At 43.3% G+C, this 18,726-nt stretch overlaps 1 protein-coding gene across 3 annotated transcripts in view; it reads left to right on the top strand.

Moving 5' to 3' along the window:
- The first annotated feature begins 4,766 nt into the window (after window positions 1-4,766).
- Window positions 4,767-18,726, top strand: part of LOC124175783 (unconventional myosin-XV) — a 53,350-nt gene continuing 39,390 nt past the window's right edge. For all 3 annotated transcript variants that reach the window (XM_046556311.1, XM_046556312.1, XM_046556310.1), the window contains exons 1-3: window positions 4,767-5,416; window positions 11,628-11,732; window positions 18,209-18,319. In XM_046556311.1, coding sequence (XP_046412267.1) covers window positions 11,712-11,732; window positions 18,209-18,319 — 132 coding nt within the window. In that variant the 5' untranslated portion in view covers window positions 4,767-5,416; window positions 11,628-11,711. The remainder of the gene's footprint in view (window positions 5,417-11,627; window positions 11,733-18,208; window positions 18,320-18,726) is intronic.

Raw genomic sequence — 18,726 nt, 5'->3', positions numbered from 1 at the left:
GTTCGCTAAGTAATTGTCGGATTGTACAAGAGAGCGGGCAACGAGGCTTCCTTCGACTACGGCGACGCCGCCGCCTCGCCTGTGAAATCCATTATCCCCGTAGCCGATAGGGAAATTTTCCAGTTGATGAGACCAGATGCCAGCTGGCTATCCTTCAGCCACTTCGCGTACCTTTTTATCCGATCTGCACCTTGTTGCGCCCGCGCTTGATATCCGATTATAGCTTATTATCAGTATGCACGATATGAATTAAATTTGACACCGAACGAATGTATGGCAAATGCGCCTACCTCCTCGTTAGAAAATTTCTTACACGTACGTCGATTTTTCAACGGAGCTTTCAGGATGTACGAAACGACAGAAAATGTTTCAATTTGGATATTTACCCACCCAGATTTTCTCGTACGTGTGATGATAACCAATGTTCATCGAATTGGAGGAAAAAAGTGACGGAAATATTTTGGACAATTAATCAAATAACGCGGGGTAATATATCAATAATGATAACAATAAGTGCAGCGACGAGTAAAAAAAAAAAAAGTGAAAAGTTGGGGGAAAAAATATTCCTGAAGATAAAAAATAAAAAAAAATGACGGGTGAAAAAAAAGTTTGGCCCCGACCCACAACTTAAATTGCTTCAATAAAAGTTTGCGCCGTAACGGAGAGTCAAGCACGGGCAAACCGAGCGACGACCTGGACGATTCCCCGAGAAGCTACTTCTATATATCAGAAACATCTGCCAAACGTTATTACAACTTTGAATAAAGAACGGTGCAGGGTGGAAAACTTTCAGTTCGTTCGTACGTTGATTCGCATTTTTGTTATATTTTTTTTTTTTTTTTTTTCACCACTCCGTCCTTCCATCTTTATATATACAAGTCTTTGAGTTACGGTAATATCGGTAGAACATACAATAGAGAGAGGTCTGCCAATTCCGATCCTACGGATCGTTAAATTCAGAATTTTTTCCTAATTAGCGACTGGTTTACACGAGAATTCCGTTCCGCGAAGAGATGATCGTTGTCAATTTGTTCCAAGCAATCCGATCCATCGACGTCGGTGATACGGGAATTAGACGGTAAACGGAACGGACCCTTAACTATTGGTACAGTATATATAAAGGTGTCTTTGGAAATGGTTTTCTACGAATTTATAGAGGGGAATAAAAAGGCTGCAGAGGCGAAACTCGCAAGTACAATGTACATATCTGTACATCGAGGAGGAGGAAGACGACGATGATGATGATGATGCCGATGCAAGGCAGGTAAAAAAACCGGGATTGAGACGCTCGGATCAGCCGAACGGATTTCGACCGGATGCCCGCGTGGTGAGTAACACCGTTAAACTTAACACCGTGACACTAGCTGCGATAATGCCCTTTGTAAACAGTTCTTGTACGACTATGGCTGATTTGTACATTCAATTCCGCGCCAAATGACGCCGAGCGTGAAGCAGAACAAAATTATTTCTCGGTACCATTACATACCGGTCGGATCGGCGTGAGATGTGCATTACCAGGACCGCGCCCCTGCTGCGAGAGTAACGAATCGTAAATTTCTTACAGAAATAATTCGCGCTTGCGTAAATAGCTCGCGCATTGTCTCGAGCATTGATTTCGCGCTTTGGGAATTATGGCAAAAGCTGGAATCGAGCTGACGTCAATACGTCAATATCAATTCAGCTGTCGTCGAGCGAGTCCAAATATTTACACACTGTTTTACATGAGCTGATAGAGCGAAGTGAAAAAAGTCTTCGATGGTCGCGTAACACCGTTTTCACAGTCTCACAGTAATTTTTAACGCTAAATTTCACGTCGCTTCTTATTAATGGATAGAGAACCTGAAGCTGACTCTTGATTTCATTCTTTCCATTCAAGTTCTCGGGGTCAAGGCGGTGTTAGATTCAACGGATAAATCAATTATTCTAGAATCGTCGTTCATTACAAGATACGGACTACACGATTGAGATACACTTTCTGTACTTCGTCACTCTGCTCCCGTTGGGGCGGGGAAAGCTCATCCTCCGCAGCTAGTCGTAAAAATGATAAAAAGGGAGAAAGATTCGCTCCCATTCGCACCCGGAACGGCGTATGCATGAATCCGTCACGAGCATACGCGACTGGTGGTTCTCACATTTTATTTCTCCTCACGTTCGAATCCAATCCAGACATGATTTTCCATTTGAAATTGAGCGTATATCAAAGTTGAAAACTGCACGGCGTCTCATCCCATCCATATCAATTCGAAATTCTGCCCGTAGTGCAGATCATATATAAGTCTCGTTCATATTCAGTCTTTTTATTCTTTTTATTCTTTGCGCCCAATACTATGTATGGAATATAAATATATTCACGTGCGCATGACGCGCTTATCTGATTGGAAGCAGATTATGTATTGAAAATGAAACAGAAGTGAGGTTTGAGTTCATTCGAATTAGACATATGCGCTTTTCTATGTCGCCAGCGGAATGGACAAATATTGAATTTTATTTGAGGACGGATCGCTTATTTGTCGTAACAATTGATGATCCCGACCTGCTAGAGTGTCATTCGATGTATCCTTTATCTGTCGGCCAAGTGGCATGTGTCGCTAGTTGCGCAATGTTTGATATAATTCGATGCTGATAATGAAATTGATATAAATATATGTATATACTTGTACACGTTATCGGGATATAACCGTACAGAGACCGATGCCATCGATACAACGATTCTTCGCACTATGCGTGCCATTGATTTACCAGTTAAAATAATTACAGGCGGATATTGTATTCTCGCAACAATCACGCGACGATACATTGTACAAATTTACTTGAATGGAAAAGATAAAAAGAGATATTTACGAAAGGTTGTTTCCCTCGCCGTCGATACAAAAACGATAACGCTTGAGAATCGTGTGCTTCAAATATTTTGTCCCGTTGTTCACTGATTGAATCGTCTGATATTTACGCTGAATCAGCCGACTCTAATTACAGAACGGAATAGAATTTTCTTATTACATCTGTAAACAGCTTTAAGGTACCGTAGACGATTTTCTGTTCTGGTTTCGGGTAATTAAACAAACCAACAAACATTTTCAAAGTAATTGAGATTGGGAAATAACATTTCACAATTGCTCTGTTTGTTTTAAAGAATCAGAATTTTGAGTTAGCATGGAAATTTTTTTATCCAAAGCGTAAAATTTTCTGGTCTCTTTGTAATCTGCCCCAGAAAAACTGGCGTATATTATTCCGAAATCGTATTCAACGCAGCTGAATTGTCGCAATTGAAATTTCGCCATCTAGCATCGACAAATAACTCTGTATACTCACGGTCGGTGATGTGCATCAACTTACGACCTGCAAACGGATCTAGTCTAGCTACTGCGGAGTTCTACATTACCGATCGTAGGTTGAGGCTCGGGTGATGGATCAATTTTCATTAAGGAATGAAAACCGACGTCATGCACGAGATGATTGCGAACATACAGTAGGAATAAAAATATTAAAAGGAATACAATTATCATATCACGAATAATTGTGGCTAAATTCCAAGAGTTCTACATTACCTGCAGATTACTTATCAACCGTCGGTAAATTATTAACCTGCGCGGCGCTGGCCGTCAAGGTAGCGATCTCTTATTGTGCATACGCAGGATTCGATTACAACGGGACCCGACGTAAGCATGTACAGATTTCCGCGAGTAATGACAGACACGCAGCGTGATAAAGCGAGGAAATAAATTTCCATAAAGACGATCTCGTTCATTCTCAAGTCTAGCGCTTTCCTCATTACTTAAACTAATTCCGTCCCGTACAGCGTAGACGAGAGTGAATCGCATTCAGCAGCGAAGCATGAATAGCGAGGCCAAAGTCCTCGTCTGTGCAACTTATATCGGCATTAAATTCACCCAGGGTGAGTAAAGAAAAAGAAAAATGATAATCATCAGAATTATCGGACAATGTACCTGCGTCATCGCTCACTCTGTATCATAAATTGTTCATTTTTTGGACCATCACGATCATCGTTCGCAATAAATCGGAGCTGAGAAGTGTTAAAAACGCCAAAATCCGATGATTATATCACGGTGCTGTTGCCAAAAAGCCGTTCGACTTATTTTTTTTAGCGTGGAAATAATTCTACGGAACAGTTGGCAAAGAGATGAAAAAATGATCCGCCCTTTTGACATCGGCTCCGCGATATCTTCTCGAAATTATTTCGCAATGCCGTTCGATTACAGACGCTTCAACGATTTCCAGCACCCCTCGGCATCTCGAGCCGAACGACAACAGACTTCGTTTCACAATCTTAGTCACAAGACCAACGACGGTGGATCCGTTATGTGCTTTGACACGCTGACATTCGAAAATATCCTCGTCAACTGGCCTCCGGCTCTAAATCTAGGCATGCAACACGAACGACCGAACTTAAAGACTCGGTTGAATATACGTGTTATCATAGCCCGCAGACATGCGACTGGATGGGCCAAAGGCGATTCTCCGATGTTTGCATGGCCTGTTGAACGAATAAACGGCGAGCTTTTCGCGATAAATTCGCGATTCTGCAACGCGTAAGGCAGGTGGATTTTCGTAGGTATAAAATATCTCCGGAGGACAACGGCCTGCGACCCCGAGGATTAGGGGGCCCCCGCATATTTGGAAAAGGTACGGACTGTTGGCTGGCACCTGTACAGCGATATACCTATATAACGGTACACCTTCCGATGGTGCAGGAGCCATATTGCGGCGGTGAGAGGTACTTCGACCGTAGGCGAGGTCGTCCGCATACCTCAACCCGATTCCGTCCGAAACGCAAGAGGTTTGTGAGAAGTCGTCGCCGACATCGTCGTCGTTGTCGTCGTCGTCGTCGTTTTGCCTCAGTTTTACCCGACGTGGAAATATCCGACGCCGGTTTTTAGTGAATAATTAAATTAAACCGCGGTTCCCTTTTTTCTTTTTTGTTACCGTTTAATTTCACCGATTTTTAATTAAACACGCGCCGCGTTCTCACTGTCAAGTATTTACTAAACGCGAGTACCGCGAAGTACAAAGCGAGTGTGGAATAAGAACAAAGTCTCAAATCTAGTCGTCGTGGCATTCGGGTAGAAATTATAAAATATCGTAAAATTGGAAAAATTTTGTAAGAATCAGTGAGTAATATGTTTTAAGCCAAGTCGATCGTACCGCGAACCTCGTGATCCGCACACTTTGAAAAGTTGGCAAACAGCGTTACCTCGGTCGGAGGAGTTTATCGGAAGTTGTGAACACTTGCCATAACAAGTAGCCAGGCTGTGGATATAATATTCAGTGATACACACGTCACAGACCGGAGTTCTCATCGTGTGCTGCGGGGCTCAAGAATCCCGTGTGGCGTTTCACGGAAACCTGTTAAACCCGTGGAGCCTGACGTGGAATGCGATTTTCCAGAAAGGCGAAAAACGTAAGTCGACCAAAACCACAATCTTCGAAAAGTAAAGGACAGCTGATCCATGTGTACCTGGACCGAAATCGTGAGACAGCTCGGGGAGACCTCGATGCTCGAAACAATGCGTGGCGACAGGAAAACGGCTGTCCGAAGTCCGACACTCGCTCGTAATCTGAAACGAAGATGCACCCGCGATATCCGGCTTGTACCCTGCGCCAAAATTTGAGAGTCAGGAGAAACAGTTTTTCCGTAAAATAAAAAAAAACCAAACGCGAGAATCGATCGTCTTGAAATAAAAAAAAAAAATCAAACAGACACGGTGAAACTGCGGTGCAGAGGTCAATAATTTTGCCCGCAGTTCGGCCACGGACGATTGGTTTTAAAATGGCCAACGGTATACGTGTGTACGTTTGTACGTCGGCATGATATTCGCAGCTGTGGGAATATGTTCCTCTGAGTCGCGATTATTATACCACTCTGGGTTTGGAAACGATAATTTTATTCGCGACCAAAAAATTCATCGCGCTGAATTCCCGACCGTGAGTCACAGATTCCTGCTCGATTCTCGTTGATAACGTTCGCGTATACTTGAAAAAAAAGACAAAAAAATTAAGGGATTTGACGTGTGTGCGCGTAATGGAATGTTATTGTGCGCCAATACTTTTGCCGATTATATCCACCGCGTCTCAGCGATCGTGCGCGGTGAATGCCAATTGGTCCGAAACCCCGTCTTTCCGTACGTTTGTAGGAATACGACTTTGCCACGGGTATAATATACAATGTGTATTTGTTAATAACACACGAACCGTTTCTATAATACGCCGGCATTGGTGTAGTTTTCGGCCTGACTTAGTACACGCTAGCCTCACACTTGTGATCGCGTTACGTAATGAACCTTAATCTCCTTCTTTCGGTTACATAGCTCCGTACAGTCGTAACGGAACTCGTTCGGAACGCGCTCACAGTCCGATCATGATAATTATTGCTTCTCGTCTCTAAACGCAAACATTTTTTACACTCACTTCCAGTCATGTGTTATACTCAATGGTAAATATGTGTACATGATATGCTTGTATAATACGAGTATCTCACTTTGTCGGGTATCAATGAAGCTCGGAATCTTAGGAGACCGGAATCGTTGACTGAAAACATAGGTATGTGTACCTCAGTCAATGCTGGAATGAATCTCAATTTTGAGTAACCGGTGAGATATTTTTTGACTTGGTTTTAACTAGCACTTGTTGGATGAAATTATTTTCTCAGAACAATGAAACGGTTCAGCTGCATTAAAGCTCATTTTAGTTTCATTCAAAAAGTGTTTAATCACGATGAATGAAACTTTTGTTGAAAATGTGATGATAATTCGTGTGATGAAAGCTACTTTTTCAAAGACTTAGAAAAGACTGCGCTCAGAAGAGCGACGAAATCAATAGCAACTTAGACCCAAAGAATGTAGTGTCCGGATTATGGAGAGTTATTACCCCGTGGAATTTCCGTTGAGAAACTGGTGCGACACAACCGTAACGCGGTCTCGTCATTCTAGCAGAGATTTCATCTCGTTGCTCGTTACGGAATTAAATGGCAACGGGTAATTATCATACTTACACGGAGAAGAAGCCTCTGCGGCCTTCGTTAGACGCGGTTTCGTACGAGTGGTTGAATTTCATTCGAGTGAATTAAACCGATTATTACGCAAGTAGCTGGCTCCGTTTTGCGCCGGAATTGCAAATCAGTTGGGCGATTTTTGCACGCGAAACGATGCAACGATTATTCAGATCGTTACACCGTGCCAAATGAGCTCGGCGAAAGTTCATGATTCGATGCAGCAACATTGTCAGTGAGCACTAAATCCCGTTCTCTGCTCTCGTCTGTATCTTCCATTAATCATCCAGGTATTAAGTCTCGGCTTACTACAGTCAGCCAGCGTGTTACGTATCGGCATACGTGATTTTGTTTACATATGGATAGGTGTAAGTACGCCTATTATGTAGCTTCAAACTTATCCCAGACAGGCGTGACTCACTTGAATAAACCCAAAGTTTCCGGATTCCGTCACCTTCTCAAGTTCAGGATCGTTATGCGCATTGGAACGGGAATGTTGAGATGATTTCAGTGTCCGCTGGGTGTCGTTAATCGATTCAGTTCGTGTTATTTTGGTTTGACAGTGAGGAGAGAAAATTTTCGCTTGACGGAAATGGCAATATCTTCAAAGTAGAAAGAAAGAAATCCGGGAATCGATTTGCGAGATGACTTGCTATTTATGAATTGGATTCGTAAATCAATTGGGCATACTGATGTTTCGCAAATCAGTCATTATTCCTAGGAATCGCATGCCTGAATATGCGTAGAAATCTTCTAAAAAACGTTACAATGAGTTCAAGAGAATTTTCCCTGAAATTTTTTTGTGTTTAAATAATATGTTCTGACAAATTTGAGTGAAATGATCATCCGCTAAAAAATTTCCCATTGATTCCTTTCATTCAAGAATCCGCGGCACTCTCTCTTCGTTATAGAAAAATCTTCAAGCATCTTACGGTGGCCACGCATCAAGATCCATGAGAAAGCAAAATCAATCAGAAGCCTATCATCCTTCAGCCTCTCGAAAGTTCAACATCTTTTTACATGCAGGGACCTCAATTAAATACTCTTCGGCAATTAGTGGAGAGTCGATGGGACAAGCGATGTAACAACTTGTGGTACCCAGAATCGCAGAGATCCAGCCGCTCGATTCAGATGCGAAGGTTTCTTCATCATAAGTTTTCCTCGTGACAACCTTTAATTACGTCCAATTATCCCGATGATTGCAGCCACATACAATGTACCGTGTCTTTCACTTCTGTAAATCAAAACCTCAACTGCATTTCCGAACCTTACAGTAATACGTATATTCGATTTGATGTTTTTCCCCACCGTAATCAATACGGTGTACTCTCGTACCATGGATGCCCATCATATTAATTATCAATCATCACACGATGATTCTAGACACAGGTACGAAAGCCGTAAAAAAATTCTTTCAACATGTTCGTTATTGAGGATCGAGGAATCGGTGGTTCGGAGCCGATATCGAGGGCAAACGGAGAAAGCAGGAGTGTAACGATAAAACCCGCCTGACTCGAGGGCGAGTTGCCGACCGATGCTGGGAGGAACGGTGAACCGCTGGACCAGTACGCACTGCACTGAAAGCGGTTACGTAATTTACGATTACGTATAGGTACCCAGCATTGTCAGAAGTAGCGTAATGTCTCGATCTCCTGCAGATTTGTAGCCCCGTGTTCAGGCGTTCGTCACGCATACCTATATGTATATTTTCAGCAGACGTCGCGTCATCCCCCTTGATCTTTCCTAGGAATATCCATGTACTACAGTGACGACATATCGCTGTTGAGCAGTTCGTCACGGAAATTGGTACACGATTATGCAATCTTACTTTCGTTGTAAATGGCAAACGTTCGTCCCGGCTTCTCAAAATCATTCTGCTCCTGTTCCAAATTAACGGCTCGTTTGGAATAGATTTTTATTTCCGGAATGAGTTCGGCTTGTAGATTTTCAATCCACGGGATACGATGCTCTTAATCGGTGCTAGAGAGTGCCAAATTCGAAAGCAAACAGAGGTTGTGGTTCTACTGAACAATCGCGCAGTGTTGCGAACAAAATTCAATGGGGAAGTCGCGCTATTCCAGTGATAAGAGAAGATACGCAATAACGACAGTAGGAAGCAGAACGAAGTTCTTTAACATTTGGCATTTCGTTGATACACGTGTCGCGACGTGTTTCTTCATATCACAGACCTAAATGGATCAAGTTATGCGAGCCTCGTCGAAGATGACATCGCGCGATCCGTTTGATTTATCAATGTCTTCGGGAAGAGGCGAGGATTAGACAAGTCGAGAGAAACGTCACTCGAGAGGCACGACGATGACGGTGGCGAAGTCGTTCGTTATATTGTGACAGGAAATGGTACTCCGATTCTCGTCGAGGGTATTGCAGACAGATACAATCGTGTCTACGTATGATCAAGGAGAATATCGCCGGCATAAAAAGGTTGCGAAACATAAATTCCATGGGGCCCGAAGGTCGTCCAAGAGCTTTTACTTCGTACCAATCATTTAACAACGTATCTCAACACGCTGGCTACTGCTTGACGATAGTGCCGTACAGCAGTGCGAATAGAAACCCTGCCGACTGCTTTGTCTGCAAGATAAAGTTAAGTATGGTAGCCACGGTATGAGGCAGACACTGTACGTTGTACAGCAACATGCGAAGCGGTACCGTAACACTTTTCCAATAGCCCCGCGCAACGCGATTGCCTAACTCGTTTATGATATCCACTTCTGTGTTATATTACGCGGTGTATATACCTGCAACAAATAAATACAGATAAATAGATTTTTTGAGTTTTTACAGTTCGATTTTGGGTGTACGATATGCATAATTTCACATCCGCTTGGTGCGTAAAAATGAATAATTTATACCGATAAAAATACCGAACTTAATAGATTTAGGAAAAGTGAATTCTTCAAATTAGCGAAATAAATATAACAAGAATAGTTTCCATCCCCGAACATGGCCTAAAATGATCGTCTGTAATCACGAAATTGTTGAGAATTTTTTCGAGAAAATAAAACATGTCTTTCTGTCTTGAGGTTTAAAGATTCGCAAAAAAATTAACGGTTGGCGGAAAAATGAAATGATTCAGGAATGCTATTTAAACCTAAGGCAATTGTATAAAAAATTATGGAAGAAATTGAAAATGGAGAGGGAAAAGCATTGATCGAGCTCGAACGGAATTATACACATGCACTATTGGTGGGAGTTTATATTTTCTAAATATGAATCAGTTACACTGAAAATTAGTATACTTACAATTGGAAATCTTGGTTGCTGCGGCAGAAATTTCAGTCGAGATGCAGTAAAAGTTTCGTTTCCTCTAATTGTGTATACAAATAAGGTTACAGGATGAAACCTCTGTGTCATGTACAAGAATTCCGTGCTATGCTCGTATGCAGCTATCGTACATGTAGTGCAGTGGGTACTTCCGTTACATTGAACCTGTCGACTCGTACCTTCTTACTTCCATACATACACAAACGACACTCGTTTCCAGTCACATCCGTGAATGGCGACGATTCTCGATTTCCCATATTTAATCAGTAACCTATTTGTAATTCGGACGTCTATCTTATCCGTGAAATGCATACCGATGATTGACCTCAGACCATTTACTATATATCTGTTTGGTAATGTCGAAGAGATAAATCGGCGATGGTATGCAAATGAGGCCTGCCAGAACAATCGTGGAGTTTCTACTCGAGGTCAAATACTGTCAAATAACGATTACAGTGATGTTGGTAGATGTCGCCAACTATGGCCAACTATTTCTTTCAAGATTTGAATTATTCATTAATATACCTACCTGAGGCGATTGCACTTTATATCGGTGAATATTTCGGGCTTTGTTGTTATCCTGTATCGAATCGATTGTGCAAAAAACGAGACGAATGACGATCTATTCGAAGAAAGAGAAAGAAAGAAAAAAAAAAACAAGAGGATGAGTTCAAAATGAACAGTGAACAACCGCTTCCTTTTTTGAAAAACTATCAGCACGTCCGATGGAACGAGGTGCTCGAGATGAACGAGTGGTACGCAGGTGCTGGCAGCCTTTTAAAGACGACGAGATGACTAGTTTTAAAAAGTTTTTATCGAAACGTGTAGATTTCACTGTATTGTACGTATATAGTGTCATGACAGAGAAAATGACGTTACCCCGTTATACCCGTATACATAGACGTAACACACACGTCGTATATACTGCCCCACCTTTACCCTACATCAAAATTTTAATTACCAGCCGCCGACGAAGCGACGCCGTCTGTGTAAAGCCTTTAAGACTAATGAGGCGTTACCTGAAATTCATTAATTAGGGCGGCTCTATCTCTGTTTCGATATTCTAGTCTTGTCAGTGCTCGAATTAGTTTTTCACAGTTTTCATTTGAATCAGATGGGTAAATCTGGCGTATAATAACTCGAACTCCGATGACTCAATATCATTTACGACGATTTTTCTGTAACAACTCCCTGAGCAGTTCCATGAATTTCAAGCCAATATTGGTTCAGTTTCCAATTTCTATTGACGCCCCTACGTCAGCCTAGTGTAATTACGTTCGCTCGACCATAAAACAACCGTTTGGTCTAACCGAAATTTTGTTTGATTTTCAAATTTCAGGTGAAGTGAAATAGAGCCCAGATCCGAGCAAGATGAGGGGAATTTTCGATAGAAGATTAATTTAACGGGAGAAAACACGCCAAGATGTATACAGAATGGGAAAAGGTGAGTTAATTCTATAATTCTGTATAAAATTTCTCCCCAATATGCGCTCTTCAATCTCCTTCGGAATCCTTAAATCTGGAAAGAAACGAACTGGTACGAATTTTTGAACCGAAGAGCTCGCAGTTCCGATTTCAAGTCTCATCTTCGTTCGGAATCGGCTCGATCGGAGGCTCGCGTACAAAGGCCGGTACTTTACGAGCTGCTGGAATTCACGCATTCGTCGCGCAGCTCGCCTAGAGTCAATGATCGGCGCGTGCGTGCCGGCCGAGTGCTTCAATGCGCGTGCTCTCGTGCGTGCGTGTAGGTGCCTTTTGCGCGTGCGTACGCGTACGGTCGGGTTACACACGCGCATACGTGCCCCGAAGAAACACGCCTCAGACGTATGGAGGGCACTTTCGAACGGGGCGAGGTGGTGGTACCCACTCGGAGATCGGCGTGTCTGCGTGCTTCCTTACCTCTGGCTAAGGCGGCCAGGTTAAGCCCCGGAAAAGACGGACAAATGCCTCCGTTCACTCGCCTTGTATCCGCCTCGGCCTTTTCCGGCACCCACACGAATGCCGGGCGCTGCGGAAAATTTCACTTTTTTTTTTATTTTTCTAATACTGCTTGAGAGAAAATTTTTATGAAATCGGTGTAACCGATAGAATAACATCTTTTGGTTATTGAAGCAATCGAATCCCGTTCGTTCAACTGTTACATTTTTTCAGCAAATTAAGGCGGCGACATCACTTTATCTTTGCTCGAGTAATAAATTATCGCAATAGTTACAAAAAAAAAAAATACAATTGATTGTCTTGTGACGGTAGCAGAAATAATGTTCATTCTTTACCGAGAGTTGTAGCTATTTCGGTCGTGGTGAAAAATAGAAATATGTGGATTGCATCTGTACTGCAGAACGTGATGAAGTGTAGCTACGTTAACTAATAACTGAAAAATGTAACAATTCAACAATATGAGTCGCAAAGGTCTCGCGGCCTGGGAATTTGGCCGACGTTTCGCACGCTGTGACAATAGGCCTATTTATTCATACGCTGTTGAGAGATAATTGAGTATTTGACAAATGGGGGAAAATACGAAATCCTGATTACGTATTAATTGTAGGACGAAGGGGCTGTTCTTTATTTTGATAACATGCACGACAGGAAGTTCCCACGTGACATTCATCAAACTTCAGACTTTATACTTCCGAAACTCCAAATTTATAATAACGTAATACGCACGTACGACAATCAACAAACTCATCACTCAAACATTATCAGCGAAATAGTTATTCGGTCTAATTTAAATTCGTGTTATTTTTTTCCACAACTTTTATATTGGTCCGCTGAAACTGAGTGCAGAAAAAAAAAAAAAAAATACGATCACTGTAAGAGCCCGTCGCGAATCTCACACGGTATCACGTAATTCATATTACGTATCTCAGTCGGCTTGTGTGTGAACGAGTGCGCGCGGATTAATTGCGTAAGCAGCTGTCTGCTCGCGTTTAAACCGCTGCTCAATGGCTATATTATAATATCTTTACATAGCTTGGCTTCTAGCAATATCTATTTCGCGTACGATCCATATTATCCGTGTACAAAAATTAATTCCCAATACGTAACGCATAAATTCGGCGGCAATATTGTATAACGTAGTTGAATATCTCGTCGGAGAGTTGTTAAATAAATATGTACCGTTAATGCGGGTAGGTCGATGGTACCTGGACAACTCGTGTGGTCGTAACGAGTACTTGGTGTAGATACACGCTATGCTCAAGTACTCGCATGGTTTATAATTTATGAACACTGTTATGTTATGTACGTACCTACAAGTTGCGCGCACGGTCTGTTCCACCCCAAAGCACCACATTGGCGCGGCTTCCTCTTCTGCATGCAGGTTCCTGATATCGTTGAATTCTGTTCTTCAATAGGCATCGGGAGATGCGTTGAGGAATCGAAAGGAAGCGAGGAAAATTTATACTCATTGTCAGACTGCGCGAAAAGGTTTCGTTAAATCGGTGCGAGTGAGCGTAGGGGAAAAGCGTTACGCAGTTTGATCGGAGACCGAGATCGTCGTCCAGGAGAAGTAACTTGCTTAATTAATACAGGAATGAATTGAAGGTGGAAACACGCCATTGCATGTGCGCTGTGCGATACCTACGTGTAGTTTATGTACGCGAAGAAAGCAATTGTTGCGAGTCGAGGAACTCCTCCGCAGACTTCAGTTTTCCATCGAACATCCGAGCCTGCGGGTATCGCCGATCGGATTTTGTGCGAAATACAAGTAACGGAGTGCGTACTTGGCAGCTTCGTGATATGAGTAAAAGTAAAAATTTCTCGTTATTTAGAAAGGATAAACAATACGGAATAAATGATATTGCATTTGCGTGACGAGTCTCGTCGCACAATCGATTATTCGTGGTAATTAAACGCGAGGTGAAAACAGGTAGATGAATTTACGTTGTACGATAAAAATTTATTTCCCTACCTTGTGACGTGAAGTGTGCTTTCAAGTGCTGCGCAATTATGGACGGTGATTAACCGTTTTCTCAAAAGCTCCAGCCATCTGTTTATCACCGCGCCGAGACGATGCGATTGCAAATTTGGATCCACTAGCAGGTGCTTCGAGAACGCATGGGCTTCATAACTGCTCGTGAGGTTGCTTCATACGCGTAAAAACTCGTCTGACTAGCCGAAGAGTGTTTAAAAAACACAAGAAAAAAAAAACCGAAGCATAAGCAAGAGGTATAAAAAAAACTTGAAGCTGTGCTCTGCTTCGCTCGTGAGAATCGACGATTTGGTGAATTTCTAAAAGACTGCGGACGCGAGCTTCGACCTATTCAGGAGTGAAATCTACTGATGTTCAGTTCTCAATGACGCGTTGCAGCAATAATTCAGATGTTGGCATTAATTTCGAATACAGAAGGAATTAATTATTCACAATTGTGCGGAAGTAATCGGGCATTCCATGTCACTTGGAGCAGGACGCGATCTCTTCCATGTCATTTTTTTTCGTATTGTTTGATGTCGTAACAGTTACATTTCAAAATTGAAAATCTATTTAACGAGATCTTTTTCTTGCCCTGATCGAAGAGATCGGCTGAGCGATTTTATTTCTTTATTACAGCAATAAAAAAGAGAAAATATTAATACTCGAATCAGGCGTTTGTTTTTGTTTTTTGTTTCTTTTTTATACCGTTTGTGAGAATACACTTGTATAATAATTACATAGAATTCTTCTTTCTTGGTTTGTCTTGATGAAATGCAGCGATATCGAGTCGTTATAACCATTGCAAGAATTCTCGCTTGATTCTATCAACAAATTTTCCTAAATCGTATTATTTTACTCGGAGCCTATGCACGAAAAATATGCAAAAATACACGGCTATTTTTCTGTCCGACTGTTCGAAGCGATGCGAGATGCTTGGTTTATTAAAATTGTAAATTAAATCAAACACTTGTCGGTTTTCATTCGGGTCCCGTATGCAAACTGGCCACAATATCTCATTGTTGGTAAATTATAAGGCATGAATGACCGCACGTAACAACATTCAATTAAACTTGGCCTCGACTAGTTGTTACTCGGTACATAACATCTTCGCATTCCAAGAGGGAAAGACTCCACGTACACAGCGAACCTCGTCATGGATTATATTTAAATTGTTGGATAATTATTCGAAAGGCGCTTCCTTCGTAAACCGTTATACTCGGGACGTAAGACGTGAGACGCATTCACAGAATTTTCGACTCCGTGACCTATTCAGCTTCGCCCAGCTGACCCATTAACTTGGAGAACAACTAACCGATTCTTTGAAGATATATACTTACACTTATCGCGTTAAGTCACGTGTCTCACGCTCACCCGTCCGGTTGACACAAAATTCTTCGTCCTGGTTTCCGGCTGTCCGTCTTTTATCTTGTGAAATAATTGCGCGTGGATTGTGAAACAGCCGTTGAAACTCCGCGAGATTTGATCTAAGTCGAGAATGCGAGATGCTCGACTTCCGGAATGAATTCGATGGAAAAATGTTCGATTTGGAACGCGGCCGCAAGGCTCGAGGAGCGCCAAACAAAGTCGGCGAAATCGTATCGCGGAAATTATGCGACGGTCGAACGGTTCTCGAAGAGACACGCGTTGCATAATGTGCGTGCCCTAGACCCAGATTCAAATTCTGGCCCGAATCCTGCCAACGCGGATAAGGCGCAGGCGCCGAAAGAGAACCGTGGCCAATTGTTAATCACCTCTGGATCGTTGACTCATCGGTCGACATCGAGTTCCAGCGAATACGGAAGAACCGGAGCTCTGATTAGTGCTGCGAGGCCTAGAAAATCGGATGCAGATTCTCGCCGTCTCGTCAGGCCCACTAAATCTGGGCATCAAGGTGAACTGGTCAACTCTCTGCCGCTCGACGCGATCAAGCGAGTATCCCGAAGAGAAATACTCAGCAAGGCGAGAAACTCGCCGGTGAATTCGATCGGTAAAGATGACGGGATGAATGGTCCGTCAAAAACATCTTCAAGGATCGAAACGTCGGCTGATCCTCCGAGGAATGACTCGCGCAAAGTTCTCAGATTAATTCCAAGGCCTTCTACGCTTCCAAAAAGTGGAAACGAACCGGAAAAACCTGTCGCGATAAACGGCGGAGGCGCGATTTACGGTAAAATTCGTCGAAAATCGTCCTTGCCAAACGGGCCTTCGTCGCTGATTCAAATAAACCGCACGCTATCCGGGACCACAGCGTCGCGCCGATCTGAAAGATCGGAGTCCGACTGTGGAACGATTTTTAAAAAGAAAGAACACGATGTTGCCGCAGTTGCCAGGCCAAAAGCCCGACAAAAAATATTCCACCATGATTCGCCTCGTGCGGCAAAATCCTACTCAGAGTACGGGACCACCGTCGAAGAGTTCAAGGTCACGAATCGATGCCGATCTTCGCTGCCGCGAAGGTCTTCGATGCCTCCTAACTCGCCTGGTCCGACTGATGAAGTACCTAGACGAGGGTCCGACGCCGATTTTTACCCGTCGATGAGGCCCCGTGATCCGCTAACCAAGACACCGATCTCCGGTGGACGACGCAGCAGCGCCCACGATCGGCCTTACGCAACGGTTTGCTTAGAAACGCGAGGCTCGATCAAGCATCGGGCGGGACCCGATCGTGGCGCGAGGTCATCGACCTTTCCAAAATCGGCCAACATCAAAAATCCTGGAGCAATAAATCGGGGGTTGGATAAGAGCGAGGAAAAATCGGATCGAAGTGGATCGGGACCGAAGAATTCCGGGAAGAGAAATTCGTTCTTTACTCTATTTTCAAAGACGGACTGTTCCTCGATCTCAAAACGATCGGCGCATTTGACAGTCGTCGACAAAATTTCAGAGCCATCGACTAACAATGAGGGGACAAAATCGATGTACACGAAGCACAGTCGCAAAACTTCGAGGACTCTGCAGCCCAGGAAAATTTCGTTGAAGAATTCTAACACTTTGCCTGCGTGCAACCGATCACGAAGCAAAGAAACGATGCCGATTTACGGACGAACAAACTTCCGCGCCGATGATTACAATTCACGATATTCTACCCAGCTGACAAATTTTACGCTGGGAAATTCGGTCGACTGCGAAAGTCCTCCGTTTGGACTCGGTAATCAATCAATTTTCGGAATGTGCACTGGCCGAAGAAGATCGGCTGTGAAAAAACAGCCTGTTTGCGGAGCGAAGACTGTTGACAAGCTTTTGACCGAGGATTGGAAAGTGAACACGGTTAGCAAAATTTAATTTCTACATTTCTTTCCCTCAGCGCTGAGACAATCCCTGCACCGTGTGCCTGCAGGAACTAGAGCGGTCGTTTTGTATACTTCAAGCTCTGATAAACGGGATAATTATCGGCGATAAAAATTGCTCGTGAAATATGTTTCTATCATTCGTCCCTACGCCGTGTGACACAAGTGCTGCGGTGTGACGAATCTCTTCGCGCTCATCCGCTCGGTATCTTCTCTGTGACGAGGCAAATCGTTCGTGGAAATTCCATCTCCTTGTACCGTGCGGATGATTCCTCCATTCCACCAGCAGTTGTAGATTTTATAGGAAATACTCGGAAGCTCGCACGCTCGGAGCATTAAATCACCAGCCTCATCTTCAATCTTCCTTGCTTTGAAGTATATCCTCAGCTCCGCACGTATACCGGTATAAATCTGCATCTTAAATGGAGCCGGGCGTTTTAAATCATCGGTCAAAGAACCGGTGTACCGTTGACACTCTGTTTCTCGACGGCTGAATGAGATTCTAGATCGAATCAGAGGTATTGAGACGTCGCTTTCAACTCTCATTTTCAATCGCATATCTCTTATCTCATATTTAACTCGCGTTTAACTTTCCTGCGCGCATGTGCCGAAGTCGAGAATCACGATAAACCAAGATTGGCGCACTGCGGGCGCCGCGAATCCCGCCATCAATCAACAGCAATCCTGATAAACGCTCAATAATTGTTTCGTTTGTTCCAGGGTGAACTCGTGTGGTTCGACCCGGGGGTCGGCCACGTTCTACCCGGTGAAGTTCTGGAGTATCACAGAGCTGCGCACGTGTTGTCGGTGCAGGCGGTCATCGCTGGAAAGGTAATTGCCACTGATCATGAAATTCGAATATTATCAGGGTTTCAGCTGGTGAAGGTTAACGATGTACGTGGAGGCCTGGAACGCCGAGCAGAAGCGTTGCAGCACGCGCTTAACGCATAAAAATGCTTAATGAGTCGCTCTGCATACACGCGCATCACGCGGTAGCACCTGACAAGGTGCAGCATCGAGCGAAGTAACAATAAGGATTGTCGCCAATGCATGCCGGGTGCATAAGGGGTGGGGGTAAGAAACTAGAACTGTTGATTCATAGAAGAACCAGAATGTCAAATTTTCGTTGACCCGAAAATTTTATTCGTGGAATTCAAAAATGTGGAAGGTTCAAGTACAGCAGATTAAAAACATAGTAAATCAAAGTACAGGAAGACCAAATATGGAATAGTCGAAAC

This window comes from Neodiprion fabricii, chromosome 2 (assembly GCF_021155785.1).
Source record: "Neodiprion fabricii isolate iyNeoFabr1 chromosome 2, iyNeoFabr1.1, whole genome shotgun sequence".
Classification (NCBI taxonomy): Eukaryota; Metazoa; Arthropoda; class Insecta; order Hymenoptera; family Diprionidae; genus Neodiprion; species Neodiprion fabricii.
Note: the sequence above shows the minus strand (reverse complement) of the source record. Positions and strands in the feature narration are given on the sequence as shown.